This window comes from Plectropomus leopardus, chromosome 20, assembly GCF_026936395.1.
Source record: "Plectropomus leopardus strain MGB_pleo_1.0 chromosome 20, ASM2693639v1, whole genome shotgun sequence".
Classification (NCBI taxonomy): domain Eukaryota; kingdom Metazoa; phylum Chordata; class Actinopteri; order Perciformes; family Serranidae; genus Plectropomus; species Plectropomus leopardus.
The window spans coordinates 8,324,003-8,341,917 of record NC_142195.1 but is presented as its reverse complement, the minus strand read 5'-3'; the positions used below and the strand labels follow the sequence as shown (position 1 = coordinate 8,341,917).

The window sequence follows — 17,915 nt, the reverse complement described above, 5'->3', positions numbered from 1 at the left end:
ATACTGTACGCTTAATGGCTTTCTTTTGCAGGGAGTTCAGTAGATATAGGTGATAATGTAGCCTCCATGTGTTAAGGCTATATCCACCCACACTTAATATGTTTTCTAGAGCTGACTCAAACAGAGACCTATTCAAAAAATAATGCAGACATGTTTGCTTCCCAATTGGATGCTTTAATTTTTTAAAAGAGGATTTTTACAGTATTTTAATTTCTCACACTTTTGAAGTGCCTGGATTTCCCTACTGTTTGATCCTGTTGGTTCCCGCTTTCCAAGAGCACTCGATACAAGTTTGTGACCTACATTTGATTATAGTTTACATTTATCTCTTTTTCCCCCTAGATTTTTAGCAATTTTTAGATGTTTTCCCCAATACAACTGAAATTTAACAACACAGTGCTCTAAAGATTCTCAATGACAGTTTAAATTAAAAAGAGAAAAAACATAAATAAATAAACTGACAATAATAAAATAAAATTAAATTAATAAATGAAAATAAAATAGAGAAAAAACACCATCTGTACTGAAGTAACCTCACATAGCCCTGGACTGTCCCCTTGGGCTAAATCCCCAAATTCTGTATGCCCTTACCATCCATCCAAACCAACACATCCCCCCAAAGAGAAAGTTAACAATAGTTTTACATCCAGTGTTCACCAGGAGCTGGAGGGATTATTCCAGTCTAGGGCATATCTCCCCTTCTTAGCAATGTTCCAAAGAGGTGGATGCAGATACCTTAAGAAGGCTGAGCATATTCTCCCAAACAGACCATCATCTCCGTCACTCGTGCAGTTCGTCTTTCTAAGGGTAAGACTTTATAAGTTTCGCGGTACTGCTGCGTGACTGAGGGAGGTTTGTCACTTATCCACTGCTTTAAAATACATCTTCTAGCCAGGAGTAGGAGTTTGTCACATAGTTTGAAGCCAGATTTACTCGGGGAAGTGTTTTAGATGGCAAACTCAGGATAAGGAGGCCTGAATCTTTGGTTATTTTTAATGTGAAATCTTGCTCAGTTCTGATTGGATTTTTTTTTTTAATCATGACATGCTCGTGACCAAAAAAGTGCCCTAGTCTGATATTTTTTGCATTGTATGAATCGGTTTTCTCTCTAAACAGCCTTACAGGTTACTCTTATTATGTTTTCAGTAACAGCTTCATGTCATCGACAGTCTAAGCAAAGACATCGTCTTTACGTTCTACTTTTCACCATCTCCATAATATTTTTTGTAATTCAGCAGCTAACCGCAGAGGCGACAATCTGCTTCCTGTTTACACCGACGTGTACATGCCCTGTCTACATGAACGATAATGTGATATGAGTTTTCAGGCTTGTTAGTATGGAGGGAAATTGTTACTGAAGCAGTGCTTAAATGCTAATGTGTACAAATACTGTTTTTCTTTTAGAACACCGTGTGGTTGTTTTTGGCTGTATATATCCCTTTTGGTTGGGATGTACTTGTATTATAAGGGTGGGAGGAATGGGTTCAGAACTGTGTGTTTGTTCTATTAAAAATCTTGGTCTACAAGAGTACTACTAAAAATGTGTTATATTGTGGTAGTACATGGATTTTTTTTGTTTGCAATCCTTGTGTGCGTGTGCAGTTGTGTATTGGCTGCAGTGATCTCTCAGTGTCAGGTCAAGGTTTACATGTCTATGCTGATATTTATGATCTGCCTTGCTGTGAATGATGTACAGCTGCTTTGTCACAGTAATTTAAAAGCTATATTTATCTAAATACACTTAATTACATTTGACACTAATATCTCAACACTAGTAATGAGCAATTTGCCACCTTCTTCTCACCCTTATGGACCTTTTCAAAACCCCTTCAATCTATTCCTCTTCACGTCCCTTTTCTTTTTTTTTTTATCCCCCCCAACACATCACACCGAATGATGTTTTGTTGCCAGGCAACAGCCCCCAGAGTCTCTCCTCCCTTGTTGCCGTTTCTGCTCCAGCCTCTCTTCTCTGCGTCTTTGCCCTCTGCTCTTTGACCGCCTTGACTGCTTTGCTCTATTTTTGCTCCCCTTGCCGATAGAGGTCTCTGCTCTGCCGACATGTACGTTTTAAAAAAAGAGTTGGCTGTGTATCCCTGCACACTGTGATACGTCCAGATGGCCTGAAATTGGTCTGAAGGAGCCAAGAATGAAGAGCAGGAAAAGGAAGTTCCTCAGAGAGAAGGACTTGATATGAAAAGCTGCTAAATGTACCTCTTATGCTGACCTCTAGAAAGTACACACAATAAATCTTCAGAGAAATTTCAGAGAAATTGTCCACCCTAGTTTCCTCCGCCCTGAGTAACATCTTAAAATCGCTCCTCTGTCAAACCAACTCTTCAAAGGCAGGAGATCTTTACATTTCAGAGGCTGAAATCAGCAATAATCATGCTTTTTTATTTGAAAAATTAACTTTAACAATAAGTGTTTCTATCGGAATAGTTTATTATTTTTTGGTCTTTTCTGACTGATAGTTGCAGCTCTGAAAGTAATGGAGGACACAATAGGAACATATAACTTTTAAATAAAAAAAATACAGATTGTACAATAGATTGTATTGTTGCTCATTTTCTATTTCCAGTGATGAGATGGAGAATGTACAACCGGCCTGACTGTGCTCATTATCAACTGTAACTCAGTCGGCACAGAAATGAGTGGCTGAGATGTTCAGAATCAAAGACCCACCTGCAGGCAGACTATAAGAAACTTGGAAACTCTAACGATCACACATGCAGGGATGTGAATAACCAGGTTTCTCATTTCCCATGTAAATGCCGTATCTGGAATATGATCAAAAGCCAGTATGAAAATGTACTCTGAGATAAAACTTCTGACATTGTGTGTGTCACATGTGTGTGTCTGTGCACAAAGATAAACAGATACCTGAAACTGTATTGTGAATGGCAGACACAACCTGTACAAAACTAAGCAGTGTTTATCAGTTTGGAGAGTGGTGGGTGGTGTGTGCCCAACTCCAGCGGCTCATTAGATCACATCAGATGGTACAATAATGAGGAAAGTGATGAGAGAGCACTTATCGTGGAAAGAGAGAACGAGAGAGGGTTAAAGTCCACCCATTCAAAAACATTCCTGTGGGCAAGTGCTGATGAAAGGCGAATGCTTTAAATTCTGAATAAAATCATTAATAACTGTCACCATGACTTTTATTGTTCAAGCTAAATTAAATCCAATATGCGGAACTGGATTGTAGCTCGGGGATTAGACAGCTCTCAAATGAGATTCTGCAACTTCGGCTTTCTTTGAGCTGGGTTTGAAAGAGGTGCACTGTACATATTAAAGCACATAAATTGTTTGTTTTTATGTCATGCCAAACATTTGGCCCACATGGGATTGCAAGACGTCACAATATAGCAGGAAAGTTAGTCAGCTACTTGGAGAAAGCCACAGAAACAATGAACAGTAACTAACTGACTGAAATTAGTAACTCAAGTTCGCTATCCCCAACCCCCCACCCGCACATATGACAAATTACTTCTGCAAGCAGACTCGACCTGCCAAAACAAGACCTGCGGCCAAACCTGGAACATAAAATCCAATAATTAATATGAATTATTCAAGTTATTGAGTTAGGCAGCGAGTTTGAAGTGATCGACCCATTCATTTATTTGTGTTACTAAAACATCTACTGCAATGTATAAACTTTTTTTTTGGAGGTGGACTGTTCATAAGGAGCACTATCGTAATATACAGAGTGTTTGGTTATTGACTGCACAACACTGGCGGAGCGCAGAGCATACTCTGGGCACAGATGGAGCAGTAGAACACCAGGCATGGTGAAAGTGAAACTATAAAGGAGACAGATCCAACACACAAAGTCAGTAGTCAATCTAAATTAAATTAAATTAAATGATTGTTTTTTATTCTACTTAAATATATCAATCATCTTAACACTCACCGACTTGTATGTTTTTAGTTTCAACCAGAACTAAACCTGGAAATAAAATCAAGACAAACCAAACGTAAATCACTTGTGGTTACTACCTTTGGTTACCTGACCTGATGCAGGACTCTGGGCCACCGTAGTTTTCCTATACCGTTTGCACAGAGGTTTTAATTAGTTTCAACCGACAACCTCACCGCTAGATGCCCCTAAATCCTACACACTAGACCCTTAAATGATAAAAACTTAGTGATTACACAAATGTGACCAATCAAGTCTTTGTGCATCATCCATAAAAAAAAAGTTTTATTTTACTAAACAAAGTAATGCTGCAGACAATTTCATCGTCAATCTGACAGTTATTTACTCCACTGATCATTCGGTCTGAAAGAAGTGAAAAAAGTCAATAATAATTTTCTGTAGCTCAAGTAGATGACTTGAAATTGCTTCCTTTGTCTGACCAACAGTTCAAAATCCAAAGACATTTATTTGCCATAAAATACGAGAAAGAAAAGCAGCAAATTATCACAGGTAAGAGTTGCCAATTATTTTTTCATCAATTGACTGATGAATGACCTGATCTTTTCAATTTCGATATGATTGTCGAGCGACTTACTGACTGACTTTTTGTGATTACAATGTGTTTTCATGTTTTCATGTCACAAGATTCTGTCCAAAATCTCATGCAAAATCTCATTAAAATCAAACAAAAAAATATATCAAGGTGTATGTTTTACATATCACAATGCTGCATTAAAAAAAAACAAAAAACATAAGCATTCCTATTAATGTGACATTGATTACACCCACCCACACACTGGCTGCATTTCCTCCCCATGGTACACTGTGTATAATGAGATAACACAATCCAGCCAAAGCATGTTTACTGCAGGTGTGAGGCTCTGATAAACGACAGAGAGCTTTCTGCGCAATAATTGGCCGTGTCTTAGGAGAGGCTGCAGAAAATACTGCCTCCTCTTCATTCATATGCATATTAATAGGCCCTGAAAACAAATGTATATTTTCCTGTGTGCGTCTCTGTGCGGTGGCATGTGCCAGTTTTTATGTGTGAGCCAAAGATCTGTGCATGTGCGCGGAAAATGGAAAGTAAATGTCGAAGCTATAGGTCTCTATCTCCCTTCATTTCTCTCGCTTCCTGCAACATTAACTGTCCAATCGCGGGATAATGGAGGGGAAACCAATGCAGCGTTCACGCAGAGCAATGCACCACCTTCCTGGTGTGTGTTGAAAAAAAAGTGTGGCATTCTGTATTAAATGTGCATTTAGGTAAGTGTTTGCGCCGCTGTGTGTGAATAAGCTTTCTTGCTGGTTTTTGGGTGATAGAATGAAAAATAGCAGGTGAGAGAGGGTATTAAGTGCTCTGGGGAGTCTGTGTGTTTATGTGTGTGTATGCGCGCAAACACACACATGCATCACGCAGCCATTGCTTTTAAATCATGCAACAGAAGAGTGGCAAAGACAGAAAAGCTGCACTCCAACGATTCCCCCGTGGGCCTGGGGGAGGCAGGGCAGAGGAAACGGGGGAGAAGGGGCAGCCTGTTATGCTTCTACGCTTTAACAAACAACCCATAAAACACCTCACCTCTGCTGGGGAGTAATAGTGGAGGGTTAGGGCGGAGAAAAAAAAAAAAGAGGCATCAAACGTATAGGGAGAGGAGGACGGGATGAAGGATGAGGTCACTGGGGAAGAGAGGGAAAGAGGGATGTGTAATGACAACAAAAAGCCGAATGATAAAAGAATAATAGCCGTCTCCACGACGCATAACCCCATGGGAGAGGCACAAAGCTTTCGAGCTTTAGAGACAGAGACGAGAAGCACACACAAACTCTTATACACACGCTTAAAGAGCTCCCATTTTAGGGCATGACTTGAACATTTCACAAACACAATCGAGCTCACGGCGTAGTCAGAGAGCCTCTGATTTCCCCAAGGCCCACGGGACAAAAGGAGCGCTGCAGTGCAGAGACAGATGCATGTATATGTGTGTCTGTGTGTGTCAGGGTATTAAATCAATACTTTTGTGACTGCTGATAGATAATTGATCTCATCAGTGGGTCTGTTCATGCACACTCACAATCCTCCAGGAAGGCAGAGAACACGGAGGCGTAGGCGCCAGAGCGGGAGAGGAAGTGAGCAGAGGGTGAGGAGGGAAGTAGTGAGCGGCGAGGAGGGGGAGGATGAAGAGAGGCAGGTGCACAGTCAGAGAGGAGATGTGAGTGATGGATGAGAGAAAAGGGAGAAAATTAGGAGGGAGCTGAATAGAGGCAGAAGAGAAGACGAAGGGAGGAGGCAGAAAATGAATACAGAAAGTATTCAGAGGAATTTAGAAAGTGGTTATCTGGTCCTTTTTTTCTTCCTCCGCACACTACTGTGACTAGAAGCTCTGTCACAGCTTTGGATTTTTTGGAGTTCTATTAACTTATCCAAAACCAGAAAGAGCTAAACTGTAAGAAATGAACAAAACTTTGTCTGCTCTAACATGAAATACAAATGTTAGATCTTTCATAAGTAGTTGAAGTAGTATAGTTCCATTTTGTTGGGTTATTTTGTTTAACACCAGAATCTCCACTGTTAGCCTTTTTCACCAAATCAGCTCTAGTTCTTGAATCAGTTCCGTTCAGGACTCTTGAAACCTTGGTGCAGTGAACCAGCTTGTGTTTCCACCAGTTTTGAGCAGTACAAACAACTTTTTTTACTCATGATTTCTTACTTTATGCCTCTGTTGTTGCCTTCTCCATATCCTCTCTCCAAACCTGTAGAATATGACACGCCCAAACTGATGTCATCAAGGTTTGCACTAAAAATGCACTAAAATCAGAAAAAAAACATGTTATTTTTTTGAGCGCCAACTTTTCAGGTTCCAAACTGATTATTTTTGGTCAAAATGTTCCGAATGGCTCACAATTAGGTGCAGGAAATACACGGAACCTGATCCATGTTGGTGTGAAATGGATATGTGTGGGAGCCATTTATAATTATATCAGATTTCAGGGTAAATATGGTCTTTTAATAATATAATCACCATGATAAAGTATTGGGGTCACCACAATTCTACTTCTTTTGGCTGAATCTAGAAATGTGATTACAATTATTATAATTATATAATTCAAATGTAGACTCAAAGAAACATAAACTAAAAGGGTTATGATTCATACAGACGTCAGCACAAAAGACCTATACAATCAGCACAGTTTCAAGGTGGACACCACAGACTAGTGTCACCAACTCAGTATCCGACCAAATGTCTCTCTACTGTTCCTGAGATATGACGTTGAAAAATGGCCAGAAAACATTATGATGCCACAGTCAAGATGACCTTTGACCTTTTTAGTACAAAATGCCATAACTTCATCATTTTATCCTATTATTTCATGATTAGCATACGAATTCTCGAGCTAGGGTCAAAAACATTTTTTGAGAGTATTACAGTGACCTTTGACCCCCTTCAAAATGTAATCTCTTCAATCTTGAGCTCAAGTGGTTGTTTATGCTATGACATATTGCGATCACAATATGAGGATGGATAGATGCACGTACAGACAGAACTACACGCCGGAAAAACGGAGTCCGGCCACTTGTGTGTGGCCCTTGATCTGAGGGCCTGTCGATGCAGCTATAAATAATCATTACATCTAATGTTTTAATTGTTCTACTACTTACTTTTCATTATACTTCTAATGCGTACAAACATAGACACAAATTGACAGTTGTTTTGTCCAACACAGTGGCACAACAACACTAAAATAATAGTGTGCATTAATAAAGAGAGTTGAAGCAGACATTCAAAAGTAATGCAGTGACTTTCCCTAATTAATTACCTTTATATCCAGTAATTGGTAAAGCAATTCAATTAAGAAGCAATTAGGCTGCTAATTTTCTGTAACATGCATAACACTGGTTAGGACACAGTAAAGCCAGACAGTAGCCTGTGTATATGTGTGTGTGTGTGTGTGTGTGTGTGTGTCTGTATGCAGTTGTTTAACATTATACATTAAGAGGTTGGAACATGAGTTCAGGAGGGTAATCATTAAAGACTGCAGAGCATGCAATAAGGGCCTTCTGACAGAAATGAGAGTCTGAGAGCTGTATGAACATGAAGTGTGTCACACAGGTCACCCAGTGACTCAGACACTTTAGAGTAAAAATACTACAGCTGCTGCATTTAGAGAAAGAAGTGAAACGTGGCAACTGAAATCACTAAACAAATGCTATCAGCCTTTTTCCTCACATTGTTCTGTCTGTTTTCCCCCTAAATGACTGCTCAAGTGACCGTGTGAAGTTTTTTGGATTCAGAGGGCCCTTATTGCATGGTGTCAATACAAAACATCAAGAAATCCCATGACAAGACGGGAATCAACAATGAAGTGATCCTGCTTTCAAATATTGACTGTGTTGTCAAAGCCTGATTCATCTGTTCCACAGAGGCCCATCGTGTTTTCAGCTGTTTCTTTTGACAACAATAAAGCTCTTTGGCACAGAGGAACAAATCAGGCTTTGGATACACACTCTATTCTTGTTAGAGGATCATTTCATTGTTGCTTTTAGTCTCTGTTTTGGAATATGTCGAGAAAAATATAGACTATAACCAGACTCATCTTTTAAATACTAACATAACCATTACCTCTTCACGTCGAGCTGCAATCAGACAAACTGATCGCCGCACCACATGCAAGTGAAAAGCCCTTTCATGATGGCTCCTGCAACGCTAATAAGGATATATAATGCAGGATGTTGTTGTAGACATGAAATAACAACCGACTACTTGTGAAGGAGAAAATTGGAGGTGAAAATTCTAAATCAAAGACAAACTACATCTGTAATGTGGCTGTTTGCCATGTAGCCATTGACTGCACCTGATTAGCATTAACGCTGCCTGCGGCTAGGACAAATCCAGCCGCGCTTAAAACAGCACAGCATCAATAATCTGCCCATTTATACGACAGCAACAGTGGCGATGACTAATCCGATGGCGAGGACTGAAGGCATCGGGCCACCCGCCCACCCAGGAGTAACGCTAGTAGGGTGAAGCAGCTTTAAGGGCCCTCAAGAGTGGGCAGATGCTGCAGTAAAGCCCCGGATCACAGCAGCAGAGCGCCATGCATCAGCTGCTTTAATAGACTATTAGTTATGTATCAGAGAAAATGGGAGGAGGGGAGACAGATGGAGAGACAAGAGCAAGACATAGATGGAGAGGGAGTCTAATCTTTGGGTGTTTGCATAAGCATCCATTAGGGGCATTACAGTGAAGGGTTAAAGTGGGACTGATCAGCCTTTAAAAAAGGGCTTGAACCAAAGTTTGGTTTTGTTAGCAATGTTTTATGTCAGTAATTAGTGCCATAACTAATTTAAAATTGGCTGAATAAATCAGTTGAAAGCCTTGGCTCTCTGAGGCCATTTTTACCTCTTAAGGGTGCTAAATGGTTAAATCAACCCCTACACTGGGAATTTAAGGTTCCAAAAAAGAAAAGAAGAAGGGAAAAAGACAGGAGCAAAAACTGACTTTGTAAAATAAATAAACAATTAAAAAGGTGTGTCAGAAAGACATGGATCCAGAGAGAAAGGATGAGGGGGCCACAGAGACAGCTTATGCTCAGGGCCTTGCATTATTTTGCGACACTACTGGCAATGATGTAGACTACTTTATTTTATTTATTAAAGTTTTTTTGGGGGGGGCTTTTTTGCCTTTATTTGTTTGGATAACTGCAGTAAGGACATATCCTCTGAACATGGGGTGTCCACGCTACCAACAGAGCCACTGGGCGATCAGACTCATATAAATTAACATTAAAGTGCTGTTTTAATGATCAAAAGTGACATTTTGTGATCTTAGATGTGATCCTTGTTATGCTGACAAATCGCTGTGTCTTTCCTTTTTATATTACAAAGGAGGTTTCTTCTACATTAGAAAACTCAGAGAGATAATGCATACTGATGAAGTTGCATGCCTTAAAAACATTTTTAGAGTTTGCAAGAGTGAATGACAACAACACAATATCTAAGAAAGTGTCATAAAATGATAAACATTAAGGAAAAAAACCCAGAAATGCACAGTTTAGAGGAGCACTAACAGCCTCTGGTCCCATATTTAAGTCGTAACTGGCCCCTGCAGCTTCACGAAAGTGAAAGTGTCAAACAGGCAATTGAGCTCAAACAGAACAGCTTTTCCCTTTACAGCAACCTCTTGTTACCAATTAAACACGAGGGTTTCAGCCTAAGGCAGCATCTCAGAAAATCCTGTGATCATTAGCGTCACAGACAAAATACAGAGCAAAACATCTGCACATCAAACTTTGAAGCAGCTGCCCTGGTGAGCTGATGTTCTCTGCAGTCTCTGTTTGGGTTTGTCAGTTTTCAATTGCAGTTTGCAAGTGTGTGTTTCTGTCGAATACCCCCAACTGGAGCTACCAACATAAACTACCTATCCTGCAGTTCTCCAGCAGTAAGCCTCTGTGGCTCTGGTTATGACTCACAGGTGTTTATTCCTGTTCAGAAGGCTGTCACTCATCTGAGCATGTGTGTTAGCAAAGCAATGAGTTGAGCCAACAGAAGCTAAGTGTGTGTATGTTGTGAGGCCCACAGGTCTTAATCATTGCAGCTATATACAGCAATAGATCACAGTTGCTGTTTTATTTCAAAACATTTTAGTGCAAATTTCTATGATTTTTCATGAGTCAGAGTGCTTCGTTGCAGGCTAAAATTAAGGATTTAATTTGTTTGTTTGCGTTATTGTGTGACTTTGGTGTTTTAAAGGGTTAGTTCGGATTCACCACATTAACAGAAAAATCAATAACAGAAAAAAATGAGAGATTAAGGCCACAGTAGACCAGGAGTTCAATGTGTTCAGTGAGGTAAATGACTGTTTTTGTCAATGGAGTCAGGCTTTGAAGAAAGCACAGATAAGTCTTAATTTTAGTTCAGTTTCTCGTCAGTCTGTTTGGGTACGCAACCGGATAAATGAGACTTGGATTATACTGCATGAGGTGTGTGAGAGTTTGTTACAGACATTTTGATATGTTTTTGCTGCTGGACCCCGATGACTTCAATTCATCAATCATTTTCTCAGTTTTTGGTTTTGTAATTCCCCATATAGGCATGCCAGAAAAACGTTTTGAGACATTGATATACAAATGGTCATTAAGGGCTTGAAGTTTTCCTTTTTTAAATGTGAATGTTTTCCTGTCTCTATACTCCTCAGTGACAGTAAACTGAAAATTCAAGGGAGTTCAAGGTTCAGAGTGTTATTTAGCCCTCTTTCCAACATGACATGATCGAACCCATATTGACCAACAAATATAGTTTTTTCAGTTAATGAGACCGATAACTGATATATGGAACCGATAAGCATTTACAATTAAAATGAAAATCTTTCCGTCAAAATTTAAAATTTGGAATATAACAAACTCCAACACAAAACTTTTTTTTCAATGCCTTTAGCAGATGTTTGATCAAAATGTCATCATATACAGTTCCCAGCATTTTTTTTTTTACAAAGTCAAGTGAAAATGTAAATTAAAAAAATAAATAAATAAATAAAGCAGCAACTGTATGAGGAGGACCATGGCCTCCACTGGTCGCACCTTGGGGGCACCACTGGTGAGAACCGTCTACCATTAAGTGGTAATTGTCACTTGTGGCCGCAGCGGCCGCTGTTCAGCAAAAAGTTACACAGTCTCTCTTTAATGTCAACAAGCACACGAACAGACGCGGTCACACACAGCGAGACGCACACACGCTGAGAGTGGGAATAAATTCAATGTGACAGTGCAGTCAAAAGCCTCTGAGGCAGTGACAGTAACACTGGTAGGCAGGTGGGAGTGGAGCCGTCTGCTCACCACTCACTGTGCAAGACTGACAGCTAACCTCTCAACACGCCGCTCCTCAAACACACACACACACACACACACACACACACACACACACACACACACACACACCCACACACACACACACACACACACACACACACACACACACACACACACACACACACACACACACACACACATCCTGACAGTAATTTCAGTGGCGTTCATTATGCCCATTACCACACACAGGAAAGAAAATCTACATGAGAGTGTGTGTGAAGGACTTTGTCCTCAATACCTTCCACATTTTCTGTTTTCCTGTGTTATACCGCACAGCTTTAAGACAGCCATGCGGCGCCCACCTCTCGCCTATCCGTCACCGCCTTCATCTCGTGGGCCTCAAATAAAGACAATTCAATTTGCATGGTAAAAAAAAAAACAAACACCACCACACTCTCCAGGCATGTTGTGTCAGGATGAAACGGGTTTAATTGTCGACGGCTTCAGCTTTGGCGCGTAACACACAATTAAGCTTTTAAAAGTGGAGCGCGGAGTTGTCAGCGAATAAAGTGACAAGACAGGGTGGGAGTTGCCTTTGTGTTGTTTGAACGCAGATGCCATCATGGAGTGTTTGTTTGCTCATTTGTGTGGATGAGTGTGTGTGTTTGTGTGCGCGCTGGCTGAATATTCCACCACACACATGCCAGCGGCGTGGTTCATGAGCTGCTGATGTCAGTCTGTCGTTTGATTGCTCAGTCCATCACTTTGATCCAGACTGAAATATCTCAACCATTAATGGATGGATTGCCACAAAAATGTTTTTGATTTTTTAAAATGACATAAAATATGTCAGTAAATACCCCGTTCATGAATTTAAAGCTTTTACGCTTTTTCTTAAAAATAACAAGTTGCTAAATGAGACTAAAGAGCATCATCACACTGAACACGCCATTACAGCATCGTTATGGTGGTGACGCTGAAGTCATGTGGCCATGGTGTAGGGATGATATATTGATTGTACTCAATGTATCACACCTTGTTTCACTTCATATGTATATGTATTATAGGAAGCTTTAAGTCCACAGCAAAAACATCAACACATCTGGCCTACAAGCTCGGCACATCAAAATAAAAGCACCAGTAGTTCCACTTTGATTTATTTAATTCTAAAAAGAACTTTACTGAACTTGATTATGACAGTATTTTTATTTACTTTATTATACATTATTATATATCTTATATTATTATATAAGTATTTTATATAATATAATAATATATAATTTATATAACATTATTTTATTCAACTTTATTATAACAGTATTTATTTAATTTTATTACACAACAGTAGCAACTTTATTCAGCTTTATTATAACAGTATATGTTTAAGTTAATTATAACAGTGCTTTACTTAATTATCACAGATCTTAATATAACTTTATATGACAGTAGCTATTTTATTTAACTTGTTCTTACAACAGAGCTTTATTGAAGTTTATAACAACAGTACTTTCTTTAACTTTATTATAACAGTACATTATTTAACTTTACTATAAAAGTACTTTATTTAACATTATTGCAACGTTTATTTAATTTTTTTTATTTTAGTACTCTATGGTAGTCTAGAAGAGTTTTTAAAATATCAAGACATATATCGTGAATTGTAATATTTTCTGAAAAGAAAAAATGACAACAATTTTATTTTTAAGTCATCAACACTCAGCCCCACTGTGGTGTAGCTTTATGTTAGCTTTCTGGTGATTGCATTTCCGCCTCAAAAATCCTAAATATTCATTTGTGACGATTATCTTGCTGAACAAAAGGCTTTGCCTTAAGTTTGAAACTTTTGGCTCGCAACAGTTAATTTTCTGCAATAATCCAAAATCCAGTGGAAAAATCTCATTGTTTTTTTGTCAAGGGGAAGCAGGGCGACGCAAACTTTTATGTTTGCCTAAGAAAAAAAACCTCATCCCTAGAGTAATCTATTTAATGGATTGCCATTAAATTTAACAGCCATGGTCCTTAAAGGATGAATTGAATTTATGAATCTGGAAATTGAATTATAAACCCTCTGATTCTTCAGATAGCACCATCATCAGGTCAAAACTTTGGTCTATGATCAAATACCTGCAAAACTCATGATATTCCCATCAGCCTCAGTTGTACTTCTCACTATGATGGCAAAAACATTTTTCGTGCTACTCATTTTCACTGTGAGCACGTTCCCGTGCTGATGTGAGCAGTTAGCTCAAAGTCTGAGTCCGTCCTCCACAGAGCAGCCAGCAGTAGACTCTTTGGCAGTACGGTCATTCTGCATTGCTACTTTTAGCATAATTCTGAACATGTGATGCCTATAAGGGCGCATGTGTACACACACACACACACACACACACACACACACACACACACACACACACACACACACAAGGACAGATTTTATTGAAGCAGCCATCATGTCTCCTTTCAACAGAAAAGGAACTTTGTATTTAAAAAAAACATCCATGATTCCTACAACTTCCTCATCAAATGTACTTAGACAGAATTTCTGCTTCAAACTGTCCATGAACCAGTGAAATGTAACCTGATCCATTACACTCCTATAATGTCAAAAGTGGTTTCCAGTGTGTGTGTGTGTGTGTGTGTGTGTGTGTGTGTGTGTGTGTGTGTGTGCGTGTGTGTGTGTGCCATGTGTGTGTGAGAATCTGGAATAATGTGAATCATACCTCCACAGCAGTGTCTGTGGAGGTACCTGCTCTTATTGGCAACTGCTAGTGCCGCTTCATTGATGCCAAAAATAAAACAAACAGGCAGGATGAGTCACAGCTCTGCTTATGCTGGTCTCTCTTATTAGGGGGACCCTGCTTTGAATCCGTGTCTCCCACTTGTGTTGAGGCATTTGAAAACATGTTCTTCAAAGCATTAGAATACACTGGAGTCTGTGTCGTGTCTAGAAAAGATGAAACCCAAAGGGTGAAGTGATATGTGTTTGGAATAATGAGTTTTATACTGCGCTTACATCATTCACTCTGGTTAAGTTATATAGGTTAACTTTACCAAAATAGTTCCTCAATTTTACAATTTTTTTTGTGGAAATGTCAGGTGCTGATATCTTGCCAACTTCACATTGGACACACTATGAGCACACAGAGTCAATGCTGTCCACACAAGGACCTGTTTGTTGGCTAAAAGACATCAGGACCTGAATTTTCACAGACTCTCTCCCAGCCTTCGCACACACTTCCCCTGGAGACATGCAGCCTCAAACAGCCAGAAAAAAACACTTTTCCTCGTATGCTCACATAAGCAATTATATATCTCTTTCTAACAGAGAAACAAAAAGCTAATTTCACCGCAGAGTCGAGGACCAAAAATAATTGTTGAGACGTAAGCTTGGCATCATGTGGTTATCCTCCCTGAGGTTATTTCTAAAGATCAACCTGGGCTTATCAAGCCCTGCCATTAATTTTCCATTATCCACATCTATCAAACATACCACACAGCCTTTTAAACCTTTGGGAATTGGCATCTTAGAAACAGACTTATACTGGAAAGGATTATTTTAAAGGTTTATGTGAGTTTTGTTTTGGCAATATCTTTACATCTGCTTGATTAAACTAATTCTTGCTACTGACAATGTCACTGAGATGGTAGCTCTGAATAAGCGATAATTTCTTAGCACTTCTTATTGGCCTATACAAATCATCAAACACTAAGAAGGCTTTGCTAGAGCAGGCTTCACTGGTGTGAAGGCATAAAAATAGTTTCAGATGATTACATACTTTTGAAACACTGGGGATTTAATAATCAATCCTACACACTGGACCTTTAATAATCAATGATGAAAGATGATAAATATTCGTGACAGTAGTTTTGGACGGTATCTAATGGCCATGTTGGACCTGCAAGTTTGCAATGTCCTGCAGGCTGTCTTGCCTGCCATTTTCAGTCTACTCAATACACAACACACTTATTACATGACAGCAAGTTCCATGTCTCATAACCTGTTGTTTTGGGTTTTTTTGTGGCACCCGTGTTACCAGGTTAGAACAGCCACACTGGCAGCATGAGCGCTGCTACTCAGGCACAGCTTAACTGATGCTCAGTCTGTCTTTATCTTTGACAGATATGTGGAAATACAAATATATCTGTTTGACTCAACTTTTCCTGTTTCTGTTTCAAAATAAAAGCCCTCTGACAATGTTTCTGTTGACACAAGGCATTTTATTATGAAACATTTGCAGGACCGTGTTGTTAACATGCAGTAGCTACTTAGCTATGTGGAGTATGTGCCTTTAATTGTGTAAATACAGTAGTTATAACAACAGGCAGCTCTGCTGCAGCGCCGCAACAATACACGCTGCCGATGTGAACACACACATATGTAGGCTCACGCATGCAGTGTGGCCCCGGCATAACCTCCAGCGCATGTGAGGTGCACTACATGCAAAACATCTTGAATACAGCCTCTCCAGCATGAAGTTGATAGAAAGAAGAGGGTCCGTATTTTTGATGGAGTTTAAATTCACACCGTCGGGATTTGTAAATACCCTGGTATACTGTAAGTACTATGATACCGCCCATGCCTAAGTGGCAGCCTACAGTGAGCATTTTTCAACACAACCAGTGCCTCTTATTAGCATCACACCTTGAAGGGTTACATCTGTTTACAATCTTCTCATCCATAAAACTAGTCTGCCAATGCAAATGGCCTATTTCTTTAATCCATCATGGACCACACAAGACCCTTAAACTTGCCATATGTAGTTTATACAGCAGAAATACCAAATTATAAGTGTTCCAGAGATGATGAAGAAAAAGAAGTCTTTCAATACATGTGTGGAGGAAGAGAAACTGGTGTCTCACACTGTTGTGTGACGGGCACACTTTGAATACTGAGGCTATCAGTGAACTCATCCTGGCTCACGCTCACCGCTGTGTTTGGATACTCACTCTCGTCATCTCACATACACACCCCCTCACACAGCAGCATTGTGTCTAGTGTCAGTCTGCTGGTGCTGATAGGCAGCATGTGGTTTCTCCTCAACACTAATCTGTCACACACGTGGGGCGCGGTGCTCATGGACAAACCCACAATATGTCTCCGGTAGGAAGTCTGATTGCAGTGTGAAACCCTAGGACTTCCTGTCCCTCTGGGCTATCGGGATGCACAGACTCGGCTCGCAGTGGAGGGACGTACACTTGTACACACACACACACACACACTCCCCCCAAAGCAACAATGACTCAACAGCTTAGTAATCAACCGCAAAGACACACACTGTGCTGCAGCTTTACACCAGCAGCGTCAAAACAAAACAAATGAACTTTGGAGGCTGAGCCGGCAGCAGAGTCCTGCATCACTGTGAGCGGAGCAACGACTGTGATCCACGCTGGCAAAGCACAGCGCTGGACCACACCCAGTACGTCATGACTCATCAGTCAGCCCCTCTGTTGTCCGTCCAAGCCAACAGAAAAGAGTGGAAGGCAATAATAGAAGAGAGAGGCAGAAAGGGAGGGGAGATCATGAGGAGGAGAATCAACGAGGAGGATGAGGGGAAAGAGGATGAGGAGATGGTCACGCCGAGACACAAAGAGAGCAACAAACAGATGAGTGCATTGTGGGTGGGACTCACCAGCTCCACTGAACCATAGTGTTTCCTGCTGAAGTCTCCACGCCTGCAGCCCAAGTCCTCCGAGGCAGAGCTGCAACACAAATGCATGGTCAGACACATGGCCTGTTGCTCCTCCATCACACAACACAGACACACATAAACCGCTGCAGCATCTGCTTTTCTCCAGTCTTTTTAAATTTTATCTCACTTTATCTTCTCGTTCATGCCCAATTTCTTAACCCTAACGTTCTTTCTTTCTCCCCTCTTCCCTTTATCTTTCTTTCCCTTCCTCCTGTCTGTGTCGGTGTGGCGGGGCAGCTGGTGGCATGGTGACTGGCCGGGAGTGGCGGCCAACCCCAGTTTCTGATCGAGACATGGGTCCTGATTGAATTAAGCCACAGTGATAGATGGAGACTGGCTGGGAGAGCTGACTGCTGGTTTAATAGCCAAATGTGCACACACAGAGTAGATCGCTAGAAAGAGACTAACACACACATGCAGCTTAACTTTACTAATGTTTAGTGCAAAAAAGCAAATGTTAGCATGCTAATATGCTAAATTAAGATGGCAAATGCTGTAAC

At 40.3% G+C, this 17,915-nt stretch overlaps 1 protein-coding gene across 7 annotated transcripts in view; it reads right to left on the bottom strand.

Moving 5' to 3' along the window:
* Positions 1-17,915, bottom strand: part of garnl3 (GTPase activating Rap/RanGAP domain like 3) — a 121,544-nt gene that overhangs the window by 42,055 nt on the left and 61,574 nt on the right. For all 7 annotated transcript variants that reach the window (XM_088070692.1, XM_088070690.1, XM_088070695.1 and 4 more), the window contains one exon: positions 17,356-17,425. In XM_088070692.1, coding sequence (XP_087926818.1) covers positions 17,356-17,425 — 70 coding nt within the window. The remainder of the gene's footprint in view (positions 1-17,355; positions 17,426-17,915) is intronic.